Below are 23,260 nucleotides of genomic sequence, written 5' to 3'. Positions count from 1 at the left end.
AATACCCTGCAAATAAGAAGCAGAGAACAATTTGCTTCTGTTCAGCAGCTAAATCGCACAGTAGAGAGATTTTGGATAGCCTGGAGCTGTCTAAATAAAGGTACATCCTCACCATGACAAACCAGGTGAAAAATGTGCTCCTTTCTTAGTAAATGTACCTCACCTTTGAGGGCGCACTAAGGTGGCATTAGACAGGGTTCAGTTGCTAAAGAAGACTCACAGGACCCATGATAACATGGCTTACAAATCTACAGTCTTACAGGAAAAGGCTTTACTTGGGCAATAGCATTAAAGGCAGGATATGCCTTCACAGCCACAGACTGCCTCCCAGCAAGGGGGCCTGAGAGGCTAGTGTGATTATTTTGTCCTGCCCCCGCCCCCAAATCGACTTTTCCCATATACTGCATACAATTTTTTTCAGATAGGTTTGAGGCCAGGTCTCTGTTATTTCATAATTCAAAACATCTTGAGCACAGAGCCCAACTAATTATCTAAGCTTATCTTGTTTGACAGATAATGATGTCCAAAGAGAGGGGTCCACATCTATTTTCCTGGGAAAGCACTGTAGTCCTGTTGAAAGCTTGTACAATAGCCATGAGGTGCACACGAGGGAAGGAATGGTTGGCCCTCGGTTGTGGTGCGGAAGCTATTAAGGAGCACCTTGTAGGTTTCTCCAGTCATCATTGGTTCCGTTCTCCTGATCATCATTCTAGGAAGTTTGCCATCTTTAACCTTCCTCCTGGAGTTGGATGCCCTCAAAGTGCTCTCTTTGCCCTAAGACAGTGGTTCTCAACCTTCCTAATGCCGCGGCCCTTTGATATAGTTCCTCATGTTGTGGTGACCCCCAACCATAAAATTATTTTCGTTGCTACTTCATAACTGTAATTTTGCTACTGTAATGAATCGTAATGTAAATATCTGATATGCAGGATGTATTTTCATTGTACAAACTGAACATAATTAAAGCATAGTGATTAATCACAAAAACAATATGTAATTATAAATGTGTTTTCCGATGGTCTTAGGCGACCCCTGTGAAAGGGTCATTTGACCTCCATGGGGTGCGACCCACAGGTTGAGAACCAGTGTCCTAAGAGGTCTTTTCCACCAGTTTATCTTTTCTCATTTAAAGCAAATTCTACCTGGCCAGCTGGTCTTCACCCAGCTCCTAATTCTCCTAAGGTTTCTTTATTTCTGGGGGTCTTTGGTCCACCAGACATGTTGTTGCCATTGTGTGCTAACATCTTGATTATAACTAGGAAATGAATTTGAGATGCAAAGTGTTGACTCTCCCAGACTAACATCATATAAATGGCAGTCACTCCTAAACAGACTTTGGTTTGGGTATGCCACAGAAATTTCTCTAACCATCCATGTTAAATTTCTTGCTTTTCAATTTCAACAAGTAGGGCTACCAAATTAAACTTAATTCTGTCTCAGTGGTTCAGGTGTCCCAATGGTCCCCTCCAGCCATATGAGGCTTTCCTCATATAGCAATGGGGCACATAGCTATATTTTTACACATAATATTATGACAGATGAGACATACAGCTTCTAAACATTCTACTGTATGCCCAATTCATTTCTTAAACTTTCATCATTCCAATTAATGTCCACACAATGTTTATTCAGACTATTATAAGCCAGTATTTTCTCTACTGGTATATGACTGGGTAAATATTCCCACAGGGTACTTTCCAACATGAGTCCTTAATAACAGAAACAAGAACTAAAAAACATAGCCAGTTTACTATTGTTCCACGGAGTTCATGGTCACAGTCAGAACTCCCATCACTTCCTCCAGTGTGTTCAGTAGGTTGGCCAGCTGTCTTCCTCACTTCTTGGCTCTTTAAAAAGGGTGTCTGAATCACCGCTAAGGGAGCATATCATTCTCCTAGTTGAAGCCTCTTTCTGGGTACCAACATTATGTCAGTTTTTCCTTTTAAATACCAATTTGGTTGCTTGCTTACCTTCAGCAATAATCTTACCTTTTACTTCCTTGTAAATTTGAATCCACACACAAACTATGTCCCTTGGGCTCAGCCACTGGGCTAGTCCATGTTTAGCTTATAGCAAGATGAGAAGACAAGATATGCCAGGGCTCCTCCTTCAGTCTTTTCCCAGTGGTTGGGGTTCAGATTGGATAAGTACAGAAATATGGGGCTAACCCTGTCCTGTAGGCAACAAAACATTTGTGACAGCCCCAATTAGGCGAGGTGTCGAAAAGGAGCAACCTATTCCATCAATCCCTGCAGAATTCTTGCACCTATGTTCCAACTAAGAGCCGTAATATCTTGTTTCGGAAAATTACCAGCCTTTGAGACTCTTAATTGTAGCTTCAGTCCAGGGACTACTAGATATGACATTGAAAAAGGACATTGTGCCCAGCCAGTGTTACTCAGTGGTTGTGCGTCAACCTATAAACCAGGAGGTCACGGTTCGATTCCCAATCAGGGCACATGCCCAGGTTGGGAACTCGATCCCCAGTAGAGGGTGTGCAAGAGGCAGCCAAGCAGTAATTCTCTCTTATCATTGATGTTTCTATCTCTTTCCATTCCTTTCTGAAATCAATAAAAATATATAAAAAAAGAAAAAAAATTGTGGGCAAGTAGGAAACACCTACAAGTTCCCCAGTTGAATTATCTTTTTAATTGTAATTGATCTCACTGGTGTAGCCCATTTATCAAAAGTGATGGTTGCCCAGGTTCCTTTGGTCGGAACTCCACCTGCAGGCCAGAGAGAGCGAATTTGAGTGGAAGGAGATTCTGAGCTTATTTGAACTTTTGCTAATGCATCCAAGGAATTGAATTTTAGCAGGCTTGCCATCAGTTTGCAGTGTCCTCCTAATCCATTTTGTTCAGCTCCTGGAGTTCAGGTTCTACCATTTCCATATGCCACTGGAAAGTTGTCTTATCAATAACCAATTTCAAAGCCTGTGCTACTTCAAACCATAGGCAGCTTGGCAACCAGCAATGGTTCACTTTCATCCCTTTTATCAGAATCATCTTTTTCTTTTTTAAACGTCTTAGCCATGTTTTTAGCTAGGAATGAGTTGGAGGTCTTCTAGACAGTTTCACTTCTGACATTAATTGCCCTGGCAGTGGCAGTTAGGGCTCCATTACTGAAGAGGACTCACAGAACTCAAATAACAATACTGCCCTAACTGGTTTGGCTCAGTGGATAGAGTTTCGGACTGCAGACTGAAAGGTCCCAGGTTTGATTCTGGTCAAGGGCACTTGTCTGGGTTGTGGGCTCGATCCCCAGTAGGGGGCTTGCAGGAGGCAGCCAATCAATGATTCTCTCTCATCATTGATGTTTCTATCTCTTTCTCCCTCTCCCTTTCTCTCTGAATTCAATAAAAATATATTAAAAAAATGAAAATATATTTTATAAAAACCAATGCTTACAAACCCAAAGTTCAGCCCAGCCAGTGTGGCTCAGTGGTTGAGCATCAACCTATGAACCAGGAGGTCATGGTTTGATTCCCTGTCAAGGCACATGCCCAGGTTGCAGACTCGATAATTCCCCAGTTGAATTATCTTTTTAATTGTAATTGATCTCACTGGTGTAGCCCATTTATCAAAAGTGATGGTTGCCCAGGTTCCTTTGGTCGGAACTCCACCAGGTTGCCCAGGTCCCAGTGTGGGACATGCAGGAGGCAGCCAATCAATGATTCCCTCTTATCTTTGATGTTTCTCTCCCTCTCCCTTCCTCTCTGAAATCAATTTAAAAAAATTTTAATAAACCACCTAAAATTCATTGCAGGCAAACGCTACAATATACCAACAGCATTAAAATGAGGATATGTATCACAACCACATCATAGGGTCCAGAGAGGCCAGGTGCAAGCTCCAAGTGCTCCCTCTCTAAGGGCCATACCAGGATGCACTTTCTCTCTTGGATCAAGAACCACCACTTATGATTTCACTTTGGACACCAGGGAACACATATTAAATGTCTTAGACAGGGTTCCTGCCTTCTGGTAACCTGGGCTTATTCTTCTCTACGTAGCCAGTCCCAAACACAGTTTCCTCCATGGGTCTCGCTGAGACTAGGTAAAAATGGCCAGTGTTACTGCTACCAATAAACAGTAGTGATAACCTGTAACCCATGGCTACACATCAACACAAAAAGTCACTTCTGCATTATGTAGCTCTTTCACCAAAGCATCTCAGGCCCACGCCAGAGTGTAATTAACTCTCACAGCACAGATAACTACATCAAAGTACATTGACTATTCCATTTGCTTGGAAAGTCCTTTAGCCTGAAGTGTAAGCTGACTATAGAGTGAGTTGGTGTGACAGCCTCCTCTGGGCAAAAAAAATCAGCAAAACAAAGCAGTTATCCTATCATAACCCGCCTCCTTTTTTATCTACACTAATTAGGTTACAGGATTATTTTATATTAACATAGAGTATTCAGGTTTACCTGTGGGATGAGCTTGGAGTTGTGTTGGCACCATGGGACTTACTCTAACCAACTTTTTGGTGCTTCTTTTTTCTACTGTTATCACTAGTAGGGAATGAAGACTGGTTTTCTTTTTCAGTAAAGTCTGTGAGTACACCCTCTGCAACACCCTTTCTGCTTTTCAGTATGTACCTCCATGAGGAATCTGGAAACCTGGGTGCCAGCAAGTCTTCTTATTTCTAGTCTCCATTTTCTCTATTAAAAAATGATTCTAAATGGGCCTTCTAGATCTCAAAGCCAATGATTCTGTAAAAGACGAAAAAAAATTGCCCGGCTGGCATGGCTCAGTTGACCATCGACCTATGAACCAGGAGGTCACAGTTCAATTCCCAGTCAGGGCACATGCCTGGGTTGTGGGCTCAATCCCCAGTAGATGGTGTGCAGGAGGCAGCCGACCAGTGATTCTTATCATTGATGTTTCTGTCCCTCTCCCTCTCCCTGCCACTTTGAAATCAATAAAGATATATTAACAAAAGAGAGGGTATATTAGAACATACTTAGGTTTTAATATAGCTTTAAAATATATTCCCTAGTGAATACACTAAAGGATATATATTCTCCCCCCCACCAAGTGGAAATTCCTAGGTTGAGGTAAAAAGATAGTTTCACAAAGTTATGTCTGTTGGTTGCTTGTTGAAGCTTCATTATGTTTAATGTTTCATCAAAAAAATCTTAATATATTCTATAAGATGTTCGTTTTGGACACTTAAGTGTATATCTGTGTAGCAATTAAATCATCATTATTGATTTTTTCACCTCTTTTAACCCCATAGTTCCAGCTATGCATACCTAAATAGATGTCTTTTAAAAATTGTTCCATGAAAGTGGAATTCTGTTTGATATGTTTGTTTTGGGAAGTGTGTTTTCCAATGTTCTGTGATGGATCGTACTTGTATTTAAGCACATCTGGTTTTAGCGGAGCACACTACACAGTATTTCTTTCCTAACTATGTCATCTTCTGCTCCTGTTATTTCGAAGCAATTTCTTTGCTCCACTCCAGAGCTATTTATACTCCAAATTTTCTATTCTGCGTGTTACCCATTCACCTGTACAGAGATAAGAGTAGACCCGATAAAAAGAAATTCATGCAATTTTGCTGTCAGTGTGTATGTTTCCATCACAATGGTAAATTAGACTCAATACAAAAGTGAGTCTAAAAATTCTCACTTGTTGGTTCTTATGTCCTTAGGTATAAAGCAAAATATTTATTACGATTAAGGCAGAGTAACAAAAGAAAATAATAAACTTCAAACCTCCCATAGCTTCCTTCAATGTATAAAGAAACATCTTAGGAATGTTGGTGTTTAGAAGAAATCTATTCCTCTCTTCCACTAATGGAAATGGTGGGCTGAATTTCTAAGTGCTTTCACTACCTGCCCCTGAAACTGTGCCCATAGAAGAGAAAATGAAAATTTGAGTTATTTTTTCTCCACACCTCTCTCCAGTCTCCCATGTGGTCCCCACTCCGCCTTTGCATCCTTGTGTCCTCCTTCGTGCTTGCATTGTTATTTTTAAATTTCTTCATTCTTTTTCCTACCTGCCTTCCTCTCAAATCAAGTTATGTTCCATTCTGCCACTTTAAGCAAAGTCTCAGCTTCCGTGTAAAGAGGTCATTATCTTGAAAGTATTTTTTAAAAAATATATATTTTATTGATTTTTTACAGAGAGGAAGTGAGAGAGATAGTTAGAAACATCGATGAGAGAGAATCATCGATCAGCTGCCTCCTGCACATCTCCTACTGGAGATATGCCTGCAACCCAGGTAACATGCCCTTGACCGGAATCGAACCCGGGACCTCTCAGTCCGCAGGCCAACGCTCTATCCACTGAGCCAAACCGGTTTCGGCATCTTGAAAGTATTTTTAAGCAAAGGGAGGGGGGGCCTGTAGAGTAGCAAAACTCTCCACCCCAAAATGTGTCTCTTTGTCACGTGGAATACTTTGTGTTGAAAACACAGACTCAGGAAGAACCTTTGACCTTGCCCCTAACTGCATAAAAGAATTTAGATAGATTTGCTCCAGGCAGGGAGCTATTAGTTTAATATGAAGTAGGTGTGATAGGGAGGAACCTAGCAAGGCCCATTCGATCAAAGTCCTCTCTGTGTCCCATAGTTTCTGTATGGCCCAGCAAACATGTTTTTACTAAACATTAACTCTTTGTATCTTCCTGTGAATTGCCTCACTTCCCCTTGAAGTTCCAAACCTCTACCTCCTTCTCCTTAGTCTAGACTCCAGAATGACAATTATACCTCATTTTGCCTTACTATCTTTGGAATTTTCATGTTTATGTGGATTCCCCATTTACACAAAATTAAATATCTTTTTTTCCTCCTGTTAATCTGTTTCATATGAATTTAATTCTTAGACTAGCCAGAAGAACTTAGAAGGGTACAGAAAAAATTTTCTCCTCCCCAGCGGCCTTTGCCTTGATAGGATGAGTGCTCACCCAGGGCCTTTTAGGGAAATTGGTACAAGGAATCACAGAGCTTTGCTCCCTGGGATGAAAAACAAAGGAAAAAAAACCCTCCTACTCCCACCACCAGGTCATGTTTCTAGGGAAACTTCAAAAGTTACTATTTTCCTTTTTTTAAAGTGAAAACTTATGTACTACATAGGTATTAATCTATATAGGATATCAACCACTATTTTGTTTTTTCCTTAACATTTACTTAGAACCAGTCACAAATAGCTGGTGAAATACAGTAAAGCCTTAAATTTACATCTGCTTAGTTTTGGGCAAGCTGTTTACAGACTGGGTTGGCCGGTGTTTAGCTGCAGTAACATTTATCATTGTATTGCTTCCTCCCCCCTCCCCCCGCCCCCCAGATGCGTGAGAAATTTACTTAATTACCATTGATTTTTTCTCTCAAAGGACTGAGAGTTCAGACCAGAGCTTAGGTGTATAAGGTGTTATAAAAGCATGTTGTTGCATTTCCAATTTGCCTAATAAGCCTGCTTTAGAAAAAAAAAGCATCTTTTCGTGCACTTGGGAATAAAGCATGCAATATGCTGATGTTGGACAAGGTTGAGATTTCACTTCTGTTAAATTTTTGTCTTCCAGCATATGAATAAATACTACCACACATCAAGGGAACCCCCGCCCCTGTCCCTCTTCCCCGCCCCGCCACTCAAAGTTCTTAGATGATTTGAAAAGTACAATGTAAAATACAATCTGAAGGTGAAAGAAGAAATCGCTTGGATGGATTGTGCAGTTACTTTAGTTTGCCCATGGAAAATTTTAGTGAAGTTATTTTTTTTTCACCTAATATTAAGGTAGCAGAAAGATTGTGAGGTGACTAATATTTTAAGGAGAAAAATGCTTAATAATTATAAATGCATAACTGGAAATAGAGTTCACACAACCCTAACCATACAGATTAATCAAACTGTCCTTCTCTAATACTAATACAAGAAAATATGGTCAGGAATTCTTCCAAAATCTCTAGTAAAATAGTTTTTTTTCCCTTATTCATTTGAAAATGACTTGGTTTATGTAGAACTCGATAGGCCCCCTCAACTCTCAAATATTCCCCAATACTTTAAAAATGGGAACTGTCTCTTTGCTCACATCTTCATCTAGTCAGTGCCAGTGACATGTGAGAACAACCTCAGATCCTGAATGCTCATCAAAGTCGGCAAACTTAGAGCTGAAGGATGAAAACAAAACACTTTAAAAGAGGGTAGAGTTTGCCCGGCCAGCATGGCTCAGTGGTTGAGTGTCAGCCTATGAACCAGGAGGTTATGGTTCGATTCCTGGTCAGGGCACATGCCCGGATTGCAAGCTTGACGTGCAGGAGGCAGCTGATCAGTGATTCTCTCTCATCATTGATCTTTCTATCTTTTTCTCCCTCTCCCTTCCTCTTTGAAATTAATAAAAATATAATTAAAAATAATAAAAGAGGGTAGGGTTTGAAGTATGTATAGGACCAGGTGGATACTTGAAATATCAGGGAACCACTTTGTAGAGTATATGATTGTCTAACCACTAAGTCTGTGTACTTGAAACTAATACAACATGATATTGAATGTCAACCGTAATTGAAAAATAACAAATAAATACATAAAAGAGCGTAGAATTCGGATTAGGTGTTCACTAAGGGGTACGAGACATCTCTACCAGATTCTCCAAGGAAAAGAAAAAATAGTGAAAGGAGGATTGTCCCCCCCTTGAATCGTTTGTGATTTTCTGTGGCTTTTGCAGTGGATCTCTTGAGCCTGTCAGCTGCATGTGATGCCTTGGATCAGCACAACCTCAAGCAAAATGACCAGCCCATGGACATCCTGCAGATCATTAATTGTTTGACTACTATTTATGACCGCCTGGAGCAAGAGCACAACAATCTGGTCAACGTCCCTCTCTGCGTGGATATGTGTCTCAATTGGCTGCTGAATGTTTATGACACGTACGTATGGCAAGCTTGTCTTTCAGACTCTGTCACAGGAGGCTTAGTGGGCAGAATGGTGCCGGTTTAATTAGCAGCACAATAGGGCCCCAGTCTAGAAATATGGTCCTCAGGTTGAAAGTTTCATGAAGCTGTGTGACCTAATGCTGTCCCTGTGAGAAATCATTTTTGCATTTATTGGAACCGAAACTATTTTGTCTTGACAAGCTAGGAGGTAAGAGCTAGGACATTGATTGTTCTCAGATTAGAAAACAAACAAAACCCTGAGATACGAATTTTTTTCAATGACTCCACATGTAGCCATTGGTCCTTTCCCTTTGTTGCCTGTGTGTTTTGAGCCCCCCCCCCCATCTACTTTGGGGGTGGCTTCGTCTCACTGGCAGATGTGTTCCTGGAGATGCTGCCGAACCTGTCACCAGATCCAAATACTCAGGAGACTTTTTGCAAGAGATGAGTTGATAAGCCAAAGAAAATGAAAACAAGCCCTTAATTCAGCAAACTCAGCTCCTCAAACGAAGGAAGTTTTGAATTGAGAGAGAGAGAGAGAGAGAGAGAGAGAGAGAGAGAGAGAGAGATAGGGAAATGTTTCAATGGGACCTCCATTCATCACTCCTTAGATAGCACTCGTTTATTTCTTTGGGATTGCACACAGGAGAGATCCCCAGTTGGAATTTTTGTCTTGAGCTTAATGAAGACAGTTGAGGAAGGTAGCAGAAGGACTTGGTCTTAATTTTGACTGAATTCTTAGACATCAGGATTATTACATGCCTCATTTCACATGTCAGAAAGAACATCTCCCCATTTGGAAATCTGGGAGGGTTTTTGAAAAGGAGTTGCATATCAACTATTTTGCCTTTTGCCTTTGTGGTGGATTTCCAACACCTCCTGGATTAAAATGTATACGCTTTTTTCTTTGTTATTTTTTATAAGGTATTACTTTTTAAATTCTAAGATCACCTGGCTATTGAAATCTGATCGGTATCTACCATGCCTGTAACTGTGGATTACCCTTACATTTGCTTTGATAAGGGTTTGTATTTAGGTCTTCTCAGATGTATTTTAGCACCGTTTTCTCTGGAGATGACATGTGAATGGATTCTGAATATATAACTTTATTTCTACCTGCCTGAAAATTTTTTGAGTACAGTTTATTTCCTTGAAGACCTGAGTTACTGTACTAAGTTTATTTGTTAAACTTTGATTTGCCTTTTCTAAAGAGTAGAAAATGATAAGAAAATCTTCCAACGATAGTAATGTTGTTAATGCATTAGAATCCAGGATTTCTGTTTGACTAATAGATTTAGTAAATTGTATCAGTTGAAAGTTGAGCATATTGTTCACCAAAAATAACCCACAACTGGGACCTATCCTTTGTAATTTCAAAGTGCTAAATTAAGAATTAGTCTACTTTTTGAAAACCAATATCTAATGTTCAGTTGTTTTCCATAACAAAAGCTGAAAATTATTGAAAGACATTTTTCACAAAATGAAAAACTTTTTATTATTCAAAATTTTTCCCATGGATTTAATGAACTTAATAAATGTGTCAAGTGGAATGCTTTATTTCAGTTTTATATGCAAACGCAAAGTATATATATATATATATATATATATATATATGCATAGGTTATTTTAAAATTGCTCTTTAAGATCATATATTTGAAGCTAATAGCATACCATATTTTTCTTGTGGAGATAAGCATTCATATTTCATATTATGTGTCATATGGCCTGAAGTGGTTAATTTTCTTCTGAATACGGACAGTGTAATGAAAGTCTGAAAGAGTTTTGAAGAGAGCAGAGTAGCGAGTTGCTGGTAATTTTTCTTGGGCTTCAATAACCAAAGTAGCTTAGTGCATAATAGTAATTCATCCACTTACCGACTTAAACCCAGGTGCCTCTCCATGGATGACTAGAAGGATATTTTTCCCATTTTATGTAGAGCCACTCTTACAATTCAAGTAAGGGCTTTTAAGAATTGAATACTTGGTATATACTCATTGTTCGAGTTGTTCAAATTTCCATCACATTTTAAGTCATCTCCAAATAGATAATGAACTCAGAAAAATTCTTAATCTTAAGAAAACAGTGGTCAATTGAGTTCCCATATCCAATGAATTTTTTTTCTTAGCTGAAAAGTGTTTACCATCTAGTAAAAAATCAATAATTGTTTTCTGATTTGATTATTTATAATAGGGGACGAACGGGGAGGATCCGTGTCCTGTCTTTTAAAACAGGCATCATTTCTCTGTGTAAAGCACACTTGGAAGACAAGTACAGATGTAAGTCATGCATATTAACTCTGTATTCTTTTAGTAATATTGGCTTATTGCCTCAGTTCTAGATGGGGAATGACATATGTTCTTATTTGACAGCAAGTTCTTTGTGTAAGATGGAAAACTGCTTTTAGAATGTCATAAAAGGTGGTTTGTGCTGTTCCCTGTCAAACATTAGCTTGCAGGTATTTAAATAGAGAATGAGGATTATCTTCTCCAGTCCAAGTATTATTTTGCATTACGTTGACTATGTCTGAATAAAACACGTGCTCCTAGGGGATAAAACCTGATTCCCTAACCCCTTTGTATAATCAGGAAAATAAATGTGAAAGGTTAATCCATGCTCTTGCCTAGTATTTGGATTCTTATTTAAAGACTACTGCCTGGCATTCATGTTTAAGAAGCATTGTTTATTTTATAATCATCTTACTGCAAGGTATACTGACATAGCCAATTCTGTGATGTGACTTAACGTTTTATTATTGGAGAGACAGATAACTTGCCACTTTTTATAGGGTAAATATCACCTTATAGAATGTCCTACTGATTAGCCATTGGGTTTTTCTGCTAAAAATCTGTCAATCCAAATTAAAAGCAAACACTAGAGGAGTGATGGTTGAGCTGACTAAGCAACCATTCATTCCCATTGTGAAGGACCATATGTGTTTTCCCCTTTAAATGCTTGTAAGAAATGTTTTCAGTAGGAATATTAAAGAAACCTCATCTATTTTGTCTTTTCTCTTTCCCCCTAAGGCCTAGCCTCTCAGGGATGAGGAGATGTGCTGAGTTTAAGGACAGGCAGGAGATAAAAGAGATTAAATTCCTCCAAAGCCACTCTGTGTCCTACTGCTCATTTCCCCCCTAGGAGTAAGCCAAAAAATACACAGGCCTTTCAAGCTCTCACTTTTATGTAGTTTCCACTTAAGTTTTCTCATCCTTTTAGGAGAAAATAACTGAATAGATTTTGTTAACCACTTAAGAACATATTTTGGATAAAATAGAATCTTTCTGTGTTTATTCCTCTTTTAAGTATTATAGTTATTATAGGTTAGCTAATAATCTGATCGTGTCAATGCTATTGTTGTAACAGCACATTGTAATACTAAATGGAATCATCAAGGGAGCTTCAAGTTTGTGTTTCAAATAACTATTATGCAGGAATGTGTTTTGAGGTTGGTGAAACCGAAATATTAACTTCAAATTGGGATATTTGAAAATAATTCATAATTTTGAAAAAATCTATGTGTGTGTATTGGATAGATGATGAAAAGTGGTTGTGTGCTGTCTCATTTTGGTTATTGCCATCTTAGATGTTTCACTAACATATTTAATTTCTTAGAGTTTAAAGTGTACTTCTGAGCCCTAGCCAGTTTGTCTCAGTGGTTTGAGTGTTGGCCCTTGGACTGAAGGATCTAGTGTTCAATTCCTGGTCAAGGGCACATACCTTGGTTGCAGGCTCCAGGGCACATATGGAAGGCAACCAATCAATTTGTCGCTCTCATCTCTTCTCTTCTCTTCTCTTCTCTCTCTCTCTCTCTCTCTCTCTCTCTCTCTCTCTCCCTCTCCCTCCCTCCCCCACTCCCTTCTCCCTCCCCTCCACTCTCTCTTAAAAAAGTCAATGTAAAAAATATTTTTAGGTGATAATTAAAAACAAAAAGTATGCTTATGAGTAGGAAAAACTTTCTTAATTTTTTGGGCAACTTTTATTTGAATACAATGTGTGATTAAGATGATTTTATTTCTGAGAATAAAACATATTGCAAGTGTTTGGTATGTTCATTTAGTCCATAAACCCACTATATTGGACACCTGCTGTTTGCAGGTACAACTGTTCTACTGTAGATATTTCCGGCACACAGTTGACCAAGATAAGGTCCCTGCTCTCAAGGAGATACCACCCTTCATCCTAAAAGACAGCCACCTATTGAATCACTGTAAAGTGATGAGAGCTAATTACAAATATGTACAACATCCTGTGGGAACACATACAAGAAACTCAGTGATCTGTTGGCTTCATAAAGAAGTCCCAATTTTGGTACATTTTTGAATCTCTGATGTCCAAAGGGGATGGTACTTATGGTTCTTAATGCTACAACATTTATTTTATTATAGTAGTTATGTCCTACACATAACATAATTTCCCAAAGGATTGTCTTCTGACTTAGGAAAAATTCAGGTGTCAGGATTGTATGTAAACTCATTTCTTGAAGGCTGTAGTTCATCCATAAAAATATTAAACATCTAGATTAACATACGGTAGAAGTAACTGCCCTATGGGAATATTGGCTACTCTTGAGAATTGGTACTGGAAGTGAGTTGGCCATTGGGTTCTGTTAGCACTTACTTGGTGCTGCTTTTTCATTTGTTGCGATTTTCTTCTTCCTTTTGTAGACCTTTTCAAGCAAGTGGCAAGTTCAACAGGATTTTGTGACCAGCGCAGGCTGGGCCTACTTCTGCATGATTCCATCCAAATCCCAAGACAGTTGGGTGAAGTTGCATCCTTTGGGGGCAGTAACATTGAGCCGAGTGTCAGAAGCTGCTTCCAGTTTGTAAGTTATTCACCTTCTTAAGTAACATATTTAATGTTTTATATTTTAGAATAGAGGCCTGGTGCATGAAATTTGTGCATGGGGGTGGGAGGTGTCCCTGTCCCTCAGCCCGGCCTACACCCTCTCCAATATGGGACCCCTTGGGGGATGTTCAACTGCCAGTTTAGGCCCTTCCCTGCCGACCTGGTTGCACCCAACTGCCCTCCCCTGCTGGCCTGGTTGCTCCACGCAGCCTGCTGCTCAGTTGTTTGTTCATCCCTCACTAACCCCCCTGCTGGCCTGGTCACCCCATGCCGCCTGCTGCTCAGTCGTTTGATCGTCCCTCACTAACCCCCCTGCTGGCCTGGCCGCCCCACACCGCCTGCTGCTCAGTCGTTTGGTCGTCCCTCACTACCCCCCCTGCTGGCCTGGTCACCCCACATAGCCTGCTGTTCAGTCATTTGGTCATCCCTCACTAACGCACCTGCTGGCCTTGTTGCCCCAAGCAGCCTGCTGTTTGGTCGTTACTGTTACTGTGACAATGTCCTGGACAATTTGCATATTTCTCTATAATTAGTATAGATATTTTTAAAACACAGAACTTTCATTGCTTATATAGCTCTTCTGTAGGCAGGTAGATAGGGGATTTTTGATATTGGAAACCTTTTTACATTGTCTGCAGAGGTTTCTGGAACTCCAGGTCTCAGGGACAGAGGATAGTGCATAGGAAGGAAAAGAAATCTCCATCTGGCCCTAGCTGGTATGGCTCAGTAGATAGAGCATCAGCCTGCGTGTGTACCAAAGGGTCCCGGGTTCGATTCTGGTCAAGGGCACATACCTTGGATGCGAGCTCTTCCCTGGCCTGAGCCCTGGTCGGGGCTTGTGCAGGAGGCAACCAATCGATGGGTTTCTCTCACATCGATGTTTCTATTATTTTATGTTAACGATGACTCATTTATTTCAGCCCTTTGTATTCAGCATGTCTCTATCGAAATAAACCTACGACTCTATGAAAATTGAAGCTTTTGTTTTTTTGCGGCCCACGTAAACTTAAACCGTGTTTATTTGGCCCGTGTTAGCCTTTGAGTTTGACGTGCTTGCTGTAGGAACTTAACTCTTGTTTATATCAGTTACCGTTTGCTAATGCCCATCAGTAGCTCAACACAGTCTTGTCCATTCTCTTTCTTGTCCTGCCCCATTGTGTTTTCCACACCATAATCAGTGCCCCCAGAAACACTCTCTTCCTCCAAATGCCTGAACACTCCATGGATAGACATTTAGGTTGTTCCTATTTGTTTTATAAGGTGGGTAATGCTGCAATGAACATCTTTTTGCAGTTAGCTCTTTTTTTTTGACTGAAGTTTTTTTTCCTTAGGATAAATTCTAAAAAGTGAGATTACCAGACTAAATGACATAAACAGTTTTATGGCTATTTTTGTGGCTGAAGATTACTTTATTTTTTTTAAACTAAATCTTTATTGTTCAGATTATTACAGTTGTTCCTCTTTTTCCCCCCATAGCTCCCCTCCACCCAGCTCCCACCCCACCCTCTGCCCTTACCTCCCCTTACTGTCCTCATCCATAGGTGTACGATTTTTTTCCAGACTCTTCCCGCACCCCCCTCACCCCTTTCCCCCCGAGAATTGTCAGTCCACTCCCTTTCTATGCCCCTGATTCTATTATATTCACCAGTTTATTCTGTTCATCAGATTTTTTATTCACTTGATTTTTAGATTCACTTATTGATAGATATGTACTCCTTGTTCATAATTTTTATCTTTGCCTTTTTCTTCTTCTTCCTCTTCTTAAAAGATACCTTTCAGCATTTCATATAATACTGGTTTGGTGGTGATGAACTCCTTTAGCTTTTTCTTATCTGTGAAGCTCTTTACATGACCTTCAATTCTGAGTGATAGCTTTGCTGGGTAAAGTAATCTTGGTTGTAGGTTCTTGCTACTCATCACTTTGAATATTTTTTACCACTCCCTTCTGGCCTGCATAGTTTCTATTGAGAAATCAGCTGACAATCTTATGGGTACTCCCTTGTAGGTAATTAACTGTTTTTCTCTTGTTGCTTTTAAGATTCTCTCTTTGTCTTTTGCCCTTGGCATTTTAATTATGATGTGTCTTGGTGTGGTCCTCTTTGGATTCCTTTTGTTTGGGGTTCTCTGCGCTTCCTGGACCTGTAAGTCTATTTCTTTCACCAGGTACGGGAAGTTTTCTATCATTATTTCTTCAAATAGGTTTTCAATATCTTGCTCTCTCTCTTCTTCTGGCACCCCGTTAATTCAGATGTTGGTACTCTTGAAATTGTCCCAGAGGCTCCTTACACTGTCTTCATATTTTCGGATTCTTTTTTCTTCTGTTTTTCCAGTTGGGTGTTTTTTGCTTCTTCGCGTTTCGAATCTTTGACTGGATTCTTGCGCTCCTCTGGTCTGCTGTTGGGTGTGTGTATAATATTCTTTATTTCAGTCAGTGTATGCTTAATTTCTAGTTGGTCCTTTTTCATATCCTCGAGGGTCTCACTAGATTTATCGAGGGTCTCACTAAATTTATTGGCGGTTTGTAGAAAATTCTTGAAAAACCTTATAACCGTGGTTTTGAACTCTATATCCAGTCATTTGCTTTCCTCCATTTCTGTCATTTGTGACCTGTTTCTCTGTCTCTGCATTTTTTATGCTTCCCTGTGTTGGTAGAGTGGCTTTGTGTGCTAGGCGTCCTATAGAGCCCAGTGGCTCAACCTCCCCAATTAACTGAGGTGGAAACTCTTGGTGTACCCCTTTGTGGGCTGTGTGCACAGTCTTATTGTAGTTAAGCCTTGATTGTTGTAGGTATCACTGGGAGGAATTGACCTCCAGGCCAACTGGCTATGAGAATCACCTGTGTCTACGGTGGGAGAATTTCTGTGCTGAAGACACCCTCCTGGGGCAAGACTTGCTTCAGTGGGGCTTTGGTGCTCACTGAGTCTGCCCCCTGAGTGTGTCCCTTATGGATCTGAGGAGTTGTCATCTGGATGGTCCCACTCTGACCACTGGGTACACTGGCTCTTGGATCTCTAAGGAGGTGCTAATTTAGCCTCTGCCTGAGACTACCCAGCAGGAGCTACAGAGAGATCTACAGATTCCTCTTCTTTGTTTGGGTTGTGGAGGTGCCCAGATGAGGCCCAGCTGTGAAGCAATGCAAGCTGCTGTGGGGCCTTGGGCCTTCTTTTGGATGTTCTGGGTCTCTCTGACCTAGCTGCAGTTTGTTAGGTAATTTTAGATTGCAAAGGGCCAGGCAATTCATATGCAAAAGCCTCTGCGCACAGCTTGGGTGGGGTCTCAGGGAATCAACAGGGCAGAGCAAACAGCTATGGCTACTCCTCAGTTCTGCCCTAAGAGGCCCCGCATCTCAGTATCCTGGTAATCACTGCAAGCACCTCTGAGAGAAAGCTGCCCTCAAGTTCCGACCGATGCCAGACAGTCCAGTTTCTCCCCGTATGCATCTGGGTCCCCAGAGACTCACCTGGAACTGGAGTTCAGAGCAGTCGGGAGCTTGTGTCTCCCTCCCGATTGACAAAGACAGTCGAGTCCTTAGTTGCCATCCTTTTCTGTGTGCACCTCCATACTTCTTCACTTTCCTTCCGTACCTCCTCTGAGTCTCAGTGTGCTTTTCTCTTTCCTTCTAGTTGTAGAATTTCCACTCAGCCAGCCTTCCTGTGGTTCTGGATGATGTTCGTTTTGTCTTTTAGTTGTATTTTTGAAGTGGTTGCGTGAGGCAGCAATTTCAGGTGTTTACCTATGCCGCCATCTTGGTTACTCTCAGTTTTATGGCTTTTGATACATATTACCAGGTGTCATTTTGTCAAAAGTTGTTTCTATTTGTAATGCCACCAGCACCGAAGGAGTGAGACATTTTCAGTATCACATTAGTCACAGTGTTCTTATTTTCTTTTTTAAATGCTGATAGCTGGTTTTATTAACATGGGGTTTTCCAATCTATTCTAATCCTGTTACCAATAGAACTAGCCATAGAGATAACTGGGTTAGACCTGTAGTCTTTGACCACAGACTAGGCTAAAACTATAGAAGGCCTCCTGGATAGAACATTGTGAATATTTGCATGTTTAAAGCATTCTGAGCATTCATTCAATAATTGACTTGGCAAATGGACTAAATGCACATATAGTCCACCCACTCATGCTGAGTTGTATATACTATTTGGCTTCTGTTGACAAAATTGTGGCAAATTAGTTGTAACTTTAAAATAGGTATAAAGAAAGAAATGCATATTTTCACCTCATACTCACATCTTCCAAAAAGTGAATAGACTATCCCTACCTCTAGATTTTTTTCTTGCATGTTGCTGCATCAATATTCCTACTCCAGAATATAGACACAAGTAACTTTCATACAGTGACTACTAATGACCACAGTAGTACAGATTCATGTTGGTGTGTGTTTTTTGTAATCTAATTATAAAACAGTTTGAATGATGTGTTTTGTTTTTCCTAAGTATTTTTTCTTTAGTCGTTTCAGTTAGTTTTTGAGTTCTAGTTGTGAAACTCTCTTACACACATTCATATGTATGTATTAGTATATATTCGTAGTTGTGTGTGTGTGTGTGTGTGTGTGTGTGTGTGTGTGTTGTGACTTGGATTGAGAGTAATGGTCAGAAAATAAACCTGCAGCCATCTTTTCAGAGACAGTCCCTCCTGCAGAGTAAGCTGGGCTGGCTTCAGGACCGCTGAAACCATTGTCCTGTCACCACACTGTACTGACTGCCCTACTGCCAACATCATCAGGCAGCCACTGCCACCTTCACTGCCAACTCTCTCTCTTTTTTTAATTGAAATATATTTGACATATAACACTGTAAATTTAAGGTGTACAGCAGGTCCTCAAATAATGTTGGTTTGTTCAACATTGTTACCCTATAATGTTGGTGAGATGCTGTAGGAACTTAATTCTTGTGTTTGTTTTTTTAAATATGTTTTTATTAATTTCAGAGAGAGAGGAAGGGAGAGGGAAAAGAGAGAGGAACATTGATATAAGAGGGAAACATCTATAAGTTGCCTCCTGCATGCCCTGTACTAGTGATCAAGCCCACAACCTGGGCATGTGCCCTGACCGGGAATCAAACTGGCGACCTCTTGGTGCATGGTACAACACTCAATGAACTGCGCCACACCGGCCAGAGCTTAACTCTGTTTATATCAATTAGCCTGTGGTAAAACTGGTTTCATTACAAGTCATTTTGCTTAAAGTCACAGAACCTGTCGATGATGTTAAGTGAGGAATTCCTGTACGTCACATTGATTTGATACATATATATTGTAATAATATGATTGCCATTGTATTGATTATTGACACCTCTATCACCACATAATTATCTTAAGTGGGTGTGTTTATTGGGAATGAGTAAGAGAGTCCCTGGCTCTCTTTAATTTGGTTGAAGGGGCCACTTAACAGAAGCTTCACTTTCCCCAGTGCTGTCCCCTTATGAGGAGCCCAGTCTGGTCCAGGTCTGCCCGTTGTATCCTTTTGCTGGATGCTCACCTTCTTCCCTAACCTCATGTCTCTTGTTTCCATACGCCTATATCTCTGTAGTAGCAGCCCTCTCTCCTCAGTGTCAAAACTTTGAACTCAGTCCATCCTCTCATACTGATTGAATGTGCCCTGGCTAGCCAGTTTCCAAGGTCTTGGGAATGTCTTTCATGAGACTGGGGGACATCAGCAAGATTAATAGTGGTAAGAGGTGGTTCTCATTTTCTTCTCTCTCCTATTTTGTATTTTCCAAATTTTCTCCTTTGAACATCTAGAATTAGAAGAAAAATTAGTAAGTACTAGTTTTTTTTTTTTTTAATATATATATATAATAGAGGCCCAGTGCACGAAATTCATGCACAGGTTGGGTCCCTCAGCCTTGCTGGCGATCGGGCCCATTAGGGCCATTTCGCCCTTTTCTGATCGGGGCCGATCAGGGCTGGTGGCCAACGAGGGACCATCAGAGGGCTCCAGGGGTGTCTGGCCCCATCTCTCCCAGTCCCAATCGGCTGGACCCCAGCAGCAAGCTAACCTACCAGTTGGAGCATCTGCCCCCTGGTGGTCAGTGCATGTCATAGCAACCGGTTGGTCAACCGCTCGGTCAGATACTTAGCATATTAGCTTTTATATCTATCTGTCTATCTATATATAGATATATATAATTGGTTTCAGAGCAGCAGGGAGAGAAAGAGAGAGATACCAATAGAATCATCAATCGGCTGCCTCCTATACACCCCACACTGGGGATTGAACCCACAAACTGGGTATATGCTGACTGGGATTGAACTGTGACCTCCTGGTTCATTAGTTGATGCTCAACCATTGAGCCACACCAGCCAGGCTTGCTTTTTTTTTTAAGGGAAAGAAATGTCTTGTTTGATTCCTTTTCATTGCCTCTCTTATACTGTTTTCAGGCCTTCTCATCACAAGCCTCTCCTCTGCACCCAGGTCCCTTCCATTGGTCTTACTGCTCCTTACACTGGTTTTAGAGAAATGTATTCACTGTATGACACCATTCTTAGAAATCTTCAGTTTCTTGCCATTGTCCACTGAATAAATCCTAATTTCTCTAGCTCTCAGACTTTTCCTAATCTGTTTTCATAATTGCCCACTGTTTGCTTTCACTACTGTGAAAGAGCTTCTCCTTACCATTTGTACCTACTATGCTTATCAATAATACTGTTATGCTCTGGCCAGGGGACTCAGTGGATTGGAGCGTTGTCCCATTCACCAAAAGGTGTAGCATGTTTGATTCCTGGTCAAGACACATACCTAGGTTGTGGGTCCAATCCCCAGGGCGAGTATGGGAGGCAACCAGCCGATGTTTCTCTCTCATATCGACATTTCTCTCTCTCTCTCTAAAAAGCAATAAAAACATATCCTCGGGTGAGGATTAAAATAATAATATTGTTACTATTGCTACTGATGATATACATATTTACCTTCGCTCACCTGAATTCTCATTTAGTCCTCACCAATCCTTTAGGAAAAGAAGGGTTTGGAGGTTTTGTTTTTATTGTTGTTTAAGTAGATGAACAATTTATCTGTGCCCCTAAAATTTCCCAACTGCTGGAGAGTTTGATTTCTAGTCCAGTGTCCCCACCCCATCCCACTTCCCACTTATCTCCTCATTCCCAAATATGTACTTTTTTTGATACCGTAGTTGACCCTTGAACAACACGGGTTTGAACTGTGTGGGTCCACTGAAACATGGATTTTTTTTTCAATAAATACTGTAAATGTATTATCTTTTCCTTACAATTTTCTTAATAACATTTTCTTTTCTCTAGCTTACTGTATCATAAGAATACAGTATATAATACGTATAACATACAAAATATGTGTTAGTCGACTGTTTATGCTTTTGGCAAGTAGTTATGTTTTGGGGGAGTCGGAATTTCCGTGCAGATTTTTGTCTGCACAGGGAGTCAGCACCCCTAAGCCCCATGTTGTTCAAGGGCCAACAGTACTGTTCTCCAGCTTCTCAAGGTGAAGTGACAGGCATTTATCCTGGGTCCCTAGTGGAATACAAGATGCCATAACAAACCTGGGAATGTAGAAGAGTTGTGTGTGTGGGGGGGTCCTTATTTTAAGAAGCTGAATATTGGCAATCTGGATGTTTCTAGTGGAGTATTGTGCGCATTTTGTATGCGCAGAGCCAGGTAAGGTTTATATTACTTAGATCTGGGGATCCTCTGAGCTCTGGAAATTTGCAATCAGGTTGAACAGATCCATTGTGAATGCTTTTTGTAGAATTGACATCCTGGTCCCGGGTGCTTTTCCTCAGCCAGGCGCTCTGGCAACTCACCTTGCCTTTCACTGCAACGGGGAACCTGAAACGTGATATTTGCTGTAGGGAAAGATAGCAGGAGTGAAAATGCCCCCTGCCCTTTGAAGTGTAAGACCTTGGGAACGGGGCCTGGCTGGCTCCTTCAGCAAGTTTGTGCTCAGAGGCAGCTGTTTCCAGCAGCCTCAGGAAACAGCAGGGTAGTACTTGTTTCTCCTACAAATGCGCTCCCTGTATTGCAGAAGTTCACTCCAGACCATGGTCCTTTTCTTTTTCCCTTGTTTTCTTGTCACCAACTGGAAGACCTACCTCTTTTCAAGTGGGTACAGTTAGAAAGGCGTTAGCTTCTGATTCACAGGTGGGCCTGGCAGGGGCAGGAAGAGAGACGCGTGTTTTCGTGTGCCATGCTTGCTGGATGGTCTTTTAAAGGTTTTTCTCAACCCATATCCCTCAATTCTGGAGATGCATGGTGGTGATGGTTGCACAACAATATGAATGTATTTCATGCCACCGAACTGTCCAGTTAAAATGGCTAAGTTAAGAAAATCACTATCAAATCCAAGTAAAATGTTTTACCACTTAAAAATCAGTAGAGCCCTAACCCGTTTGGCTCAATGGATAGAGTGTCGGCCTTTGGACTGAAGGGTCCCAGGTTCGAGTCCAGTCAAGGGCATGGACCTTGGTTGCAGGCACATCCCCAGTGGGGCACATTCCTCTCTCTTCCTCTCTGTAAAAAATCCATAAAATAATATATTTAAAAAAAACTAAAAATCAGTAGAGGTTCTTCAAGAAATTACCCATTAAGCCAGGAAGTGAAATCATATCTGTGGATATTAAAAAGGAAAAATCACTATAAATTTATGGATTTGACATTAGTATGTCCATTGATATTTAATGAGGCAATAGGATATGTTTCTACATTAGAAGTAGAGTGCAGTCAACACATTTTACTGGGAAATTGACTCTTTAGGGGCAATAGTAGAAGTAAAGTTTTGAAATGAGTTTGTTTTGGAAATAACAGATTCAGTGAATGTATTATTAGGTTATTCCTCTTTCATGTTCCATGGAAACATCTCTGTTGACAGAGCAGATTGATCCTTATGACCCCAGTAAGGCCAGGCCTGCCCTGGCAATGAGTCACACAAACTGCAACCCTGGAGATTGTTTCCTTCTCTCCTTTTTAAAAATTTATTTTATTTTTTATTGAATGTATTAGGGTGACATTGGTTAATAAAATTATACAGGTTTCAGGTGTACAAGTCTATAATACATCATCTGTGTATTGTTTTTTGTGATCACTACCCCAAGTCTAGTCTTTCATCTCTCCTTTTCCACATGAGAAAACTGAATCCCAGAGAGGTAGACTGAATATATTCTATATCCTGCAATTATATCATGTCAGAAGGCCCAAGTTCCCTGTGTTCCAAGCCAGTACTTCCTTCTGCTAAACCAGTGGTTCTCAACCTTCCTAATGCTGTGACCCTTTAATACAGTTCCTCATGTTGTGGTGACCCCCAATTTCATTGTTACAAATTGAACATAATTAAAACATAGTATTAATCACAAAAACAATATGTAATTATATATGTGCGACCCCTGTGAAAGGGTCGTTCGACCCCCAAAGGGGTTGCGACCCACAGGTTGAGAATCGCTGTGCTAAACCATCTGAATAGAAATTGATGGCTTTAACCAGTTCAAATACTAGACTGAACTAAGGAAGTGTTAATGTGTACCCTTAGGTGAATTTTAGGTTCTAATAGGATGATGTAGATAA

General features: G+C 40.5%; 1 protein-coding gene across 5 annotated transcripts in view; it reads left to right on the top strand.

Moving 5' to 3' along the window:
• The window catches only part of DMD (dystrophin), a 2,781,977-nt gene that overhangs the window by 2,678,659 nt on the left and 80,058 nt on the right, over nucleotides 1-23,260 (top strand). For all 5 annotated transcript variants that reach the window (XM_081115404.1, XM_081115406.1, XM_081115405.1 and 2 more), the window contains 3 exons: nucleotides 8,669-8,870; nucleotides 11,067-11,152; nucleotides 13,538-13,695. In XM_081115404.1, the coding sequence (XP_080971530.1) occupies nucleotides 8,669-8,870; nucleotides 11,067-11,152; nucleotides 13,538-13,695 (446 nt within the window). The remainder of the gene's footprint in view (nucleotides 1-8,668; nucleotides 8,871-11,066; nucleotides 11,153-13,537; nucleotides 13,696-23,260) is intronic.

This window comes from Myotis nattereri (assembly GCF_964212035.1).
Source record: "Myotis nattereri genome assembly, chromosome: X".
NCBI classification, from domain to species: Eukaryota; Metazoa; Chordata; class Mammalia; order Chiroptera; family Vespertilionidae; genus Myotis; species Myotis nattereri.
This window is presented reverse-complemented; position numbering and strand designations above follow the sequence as displayed.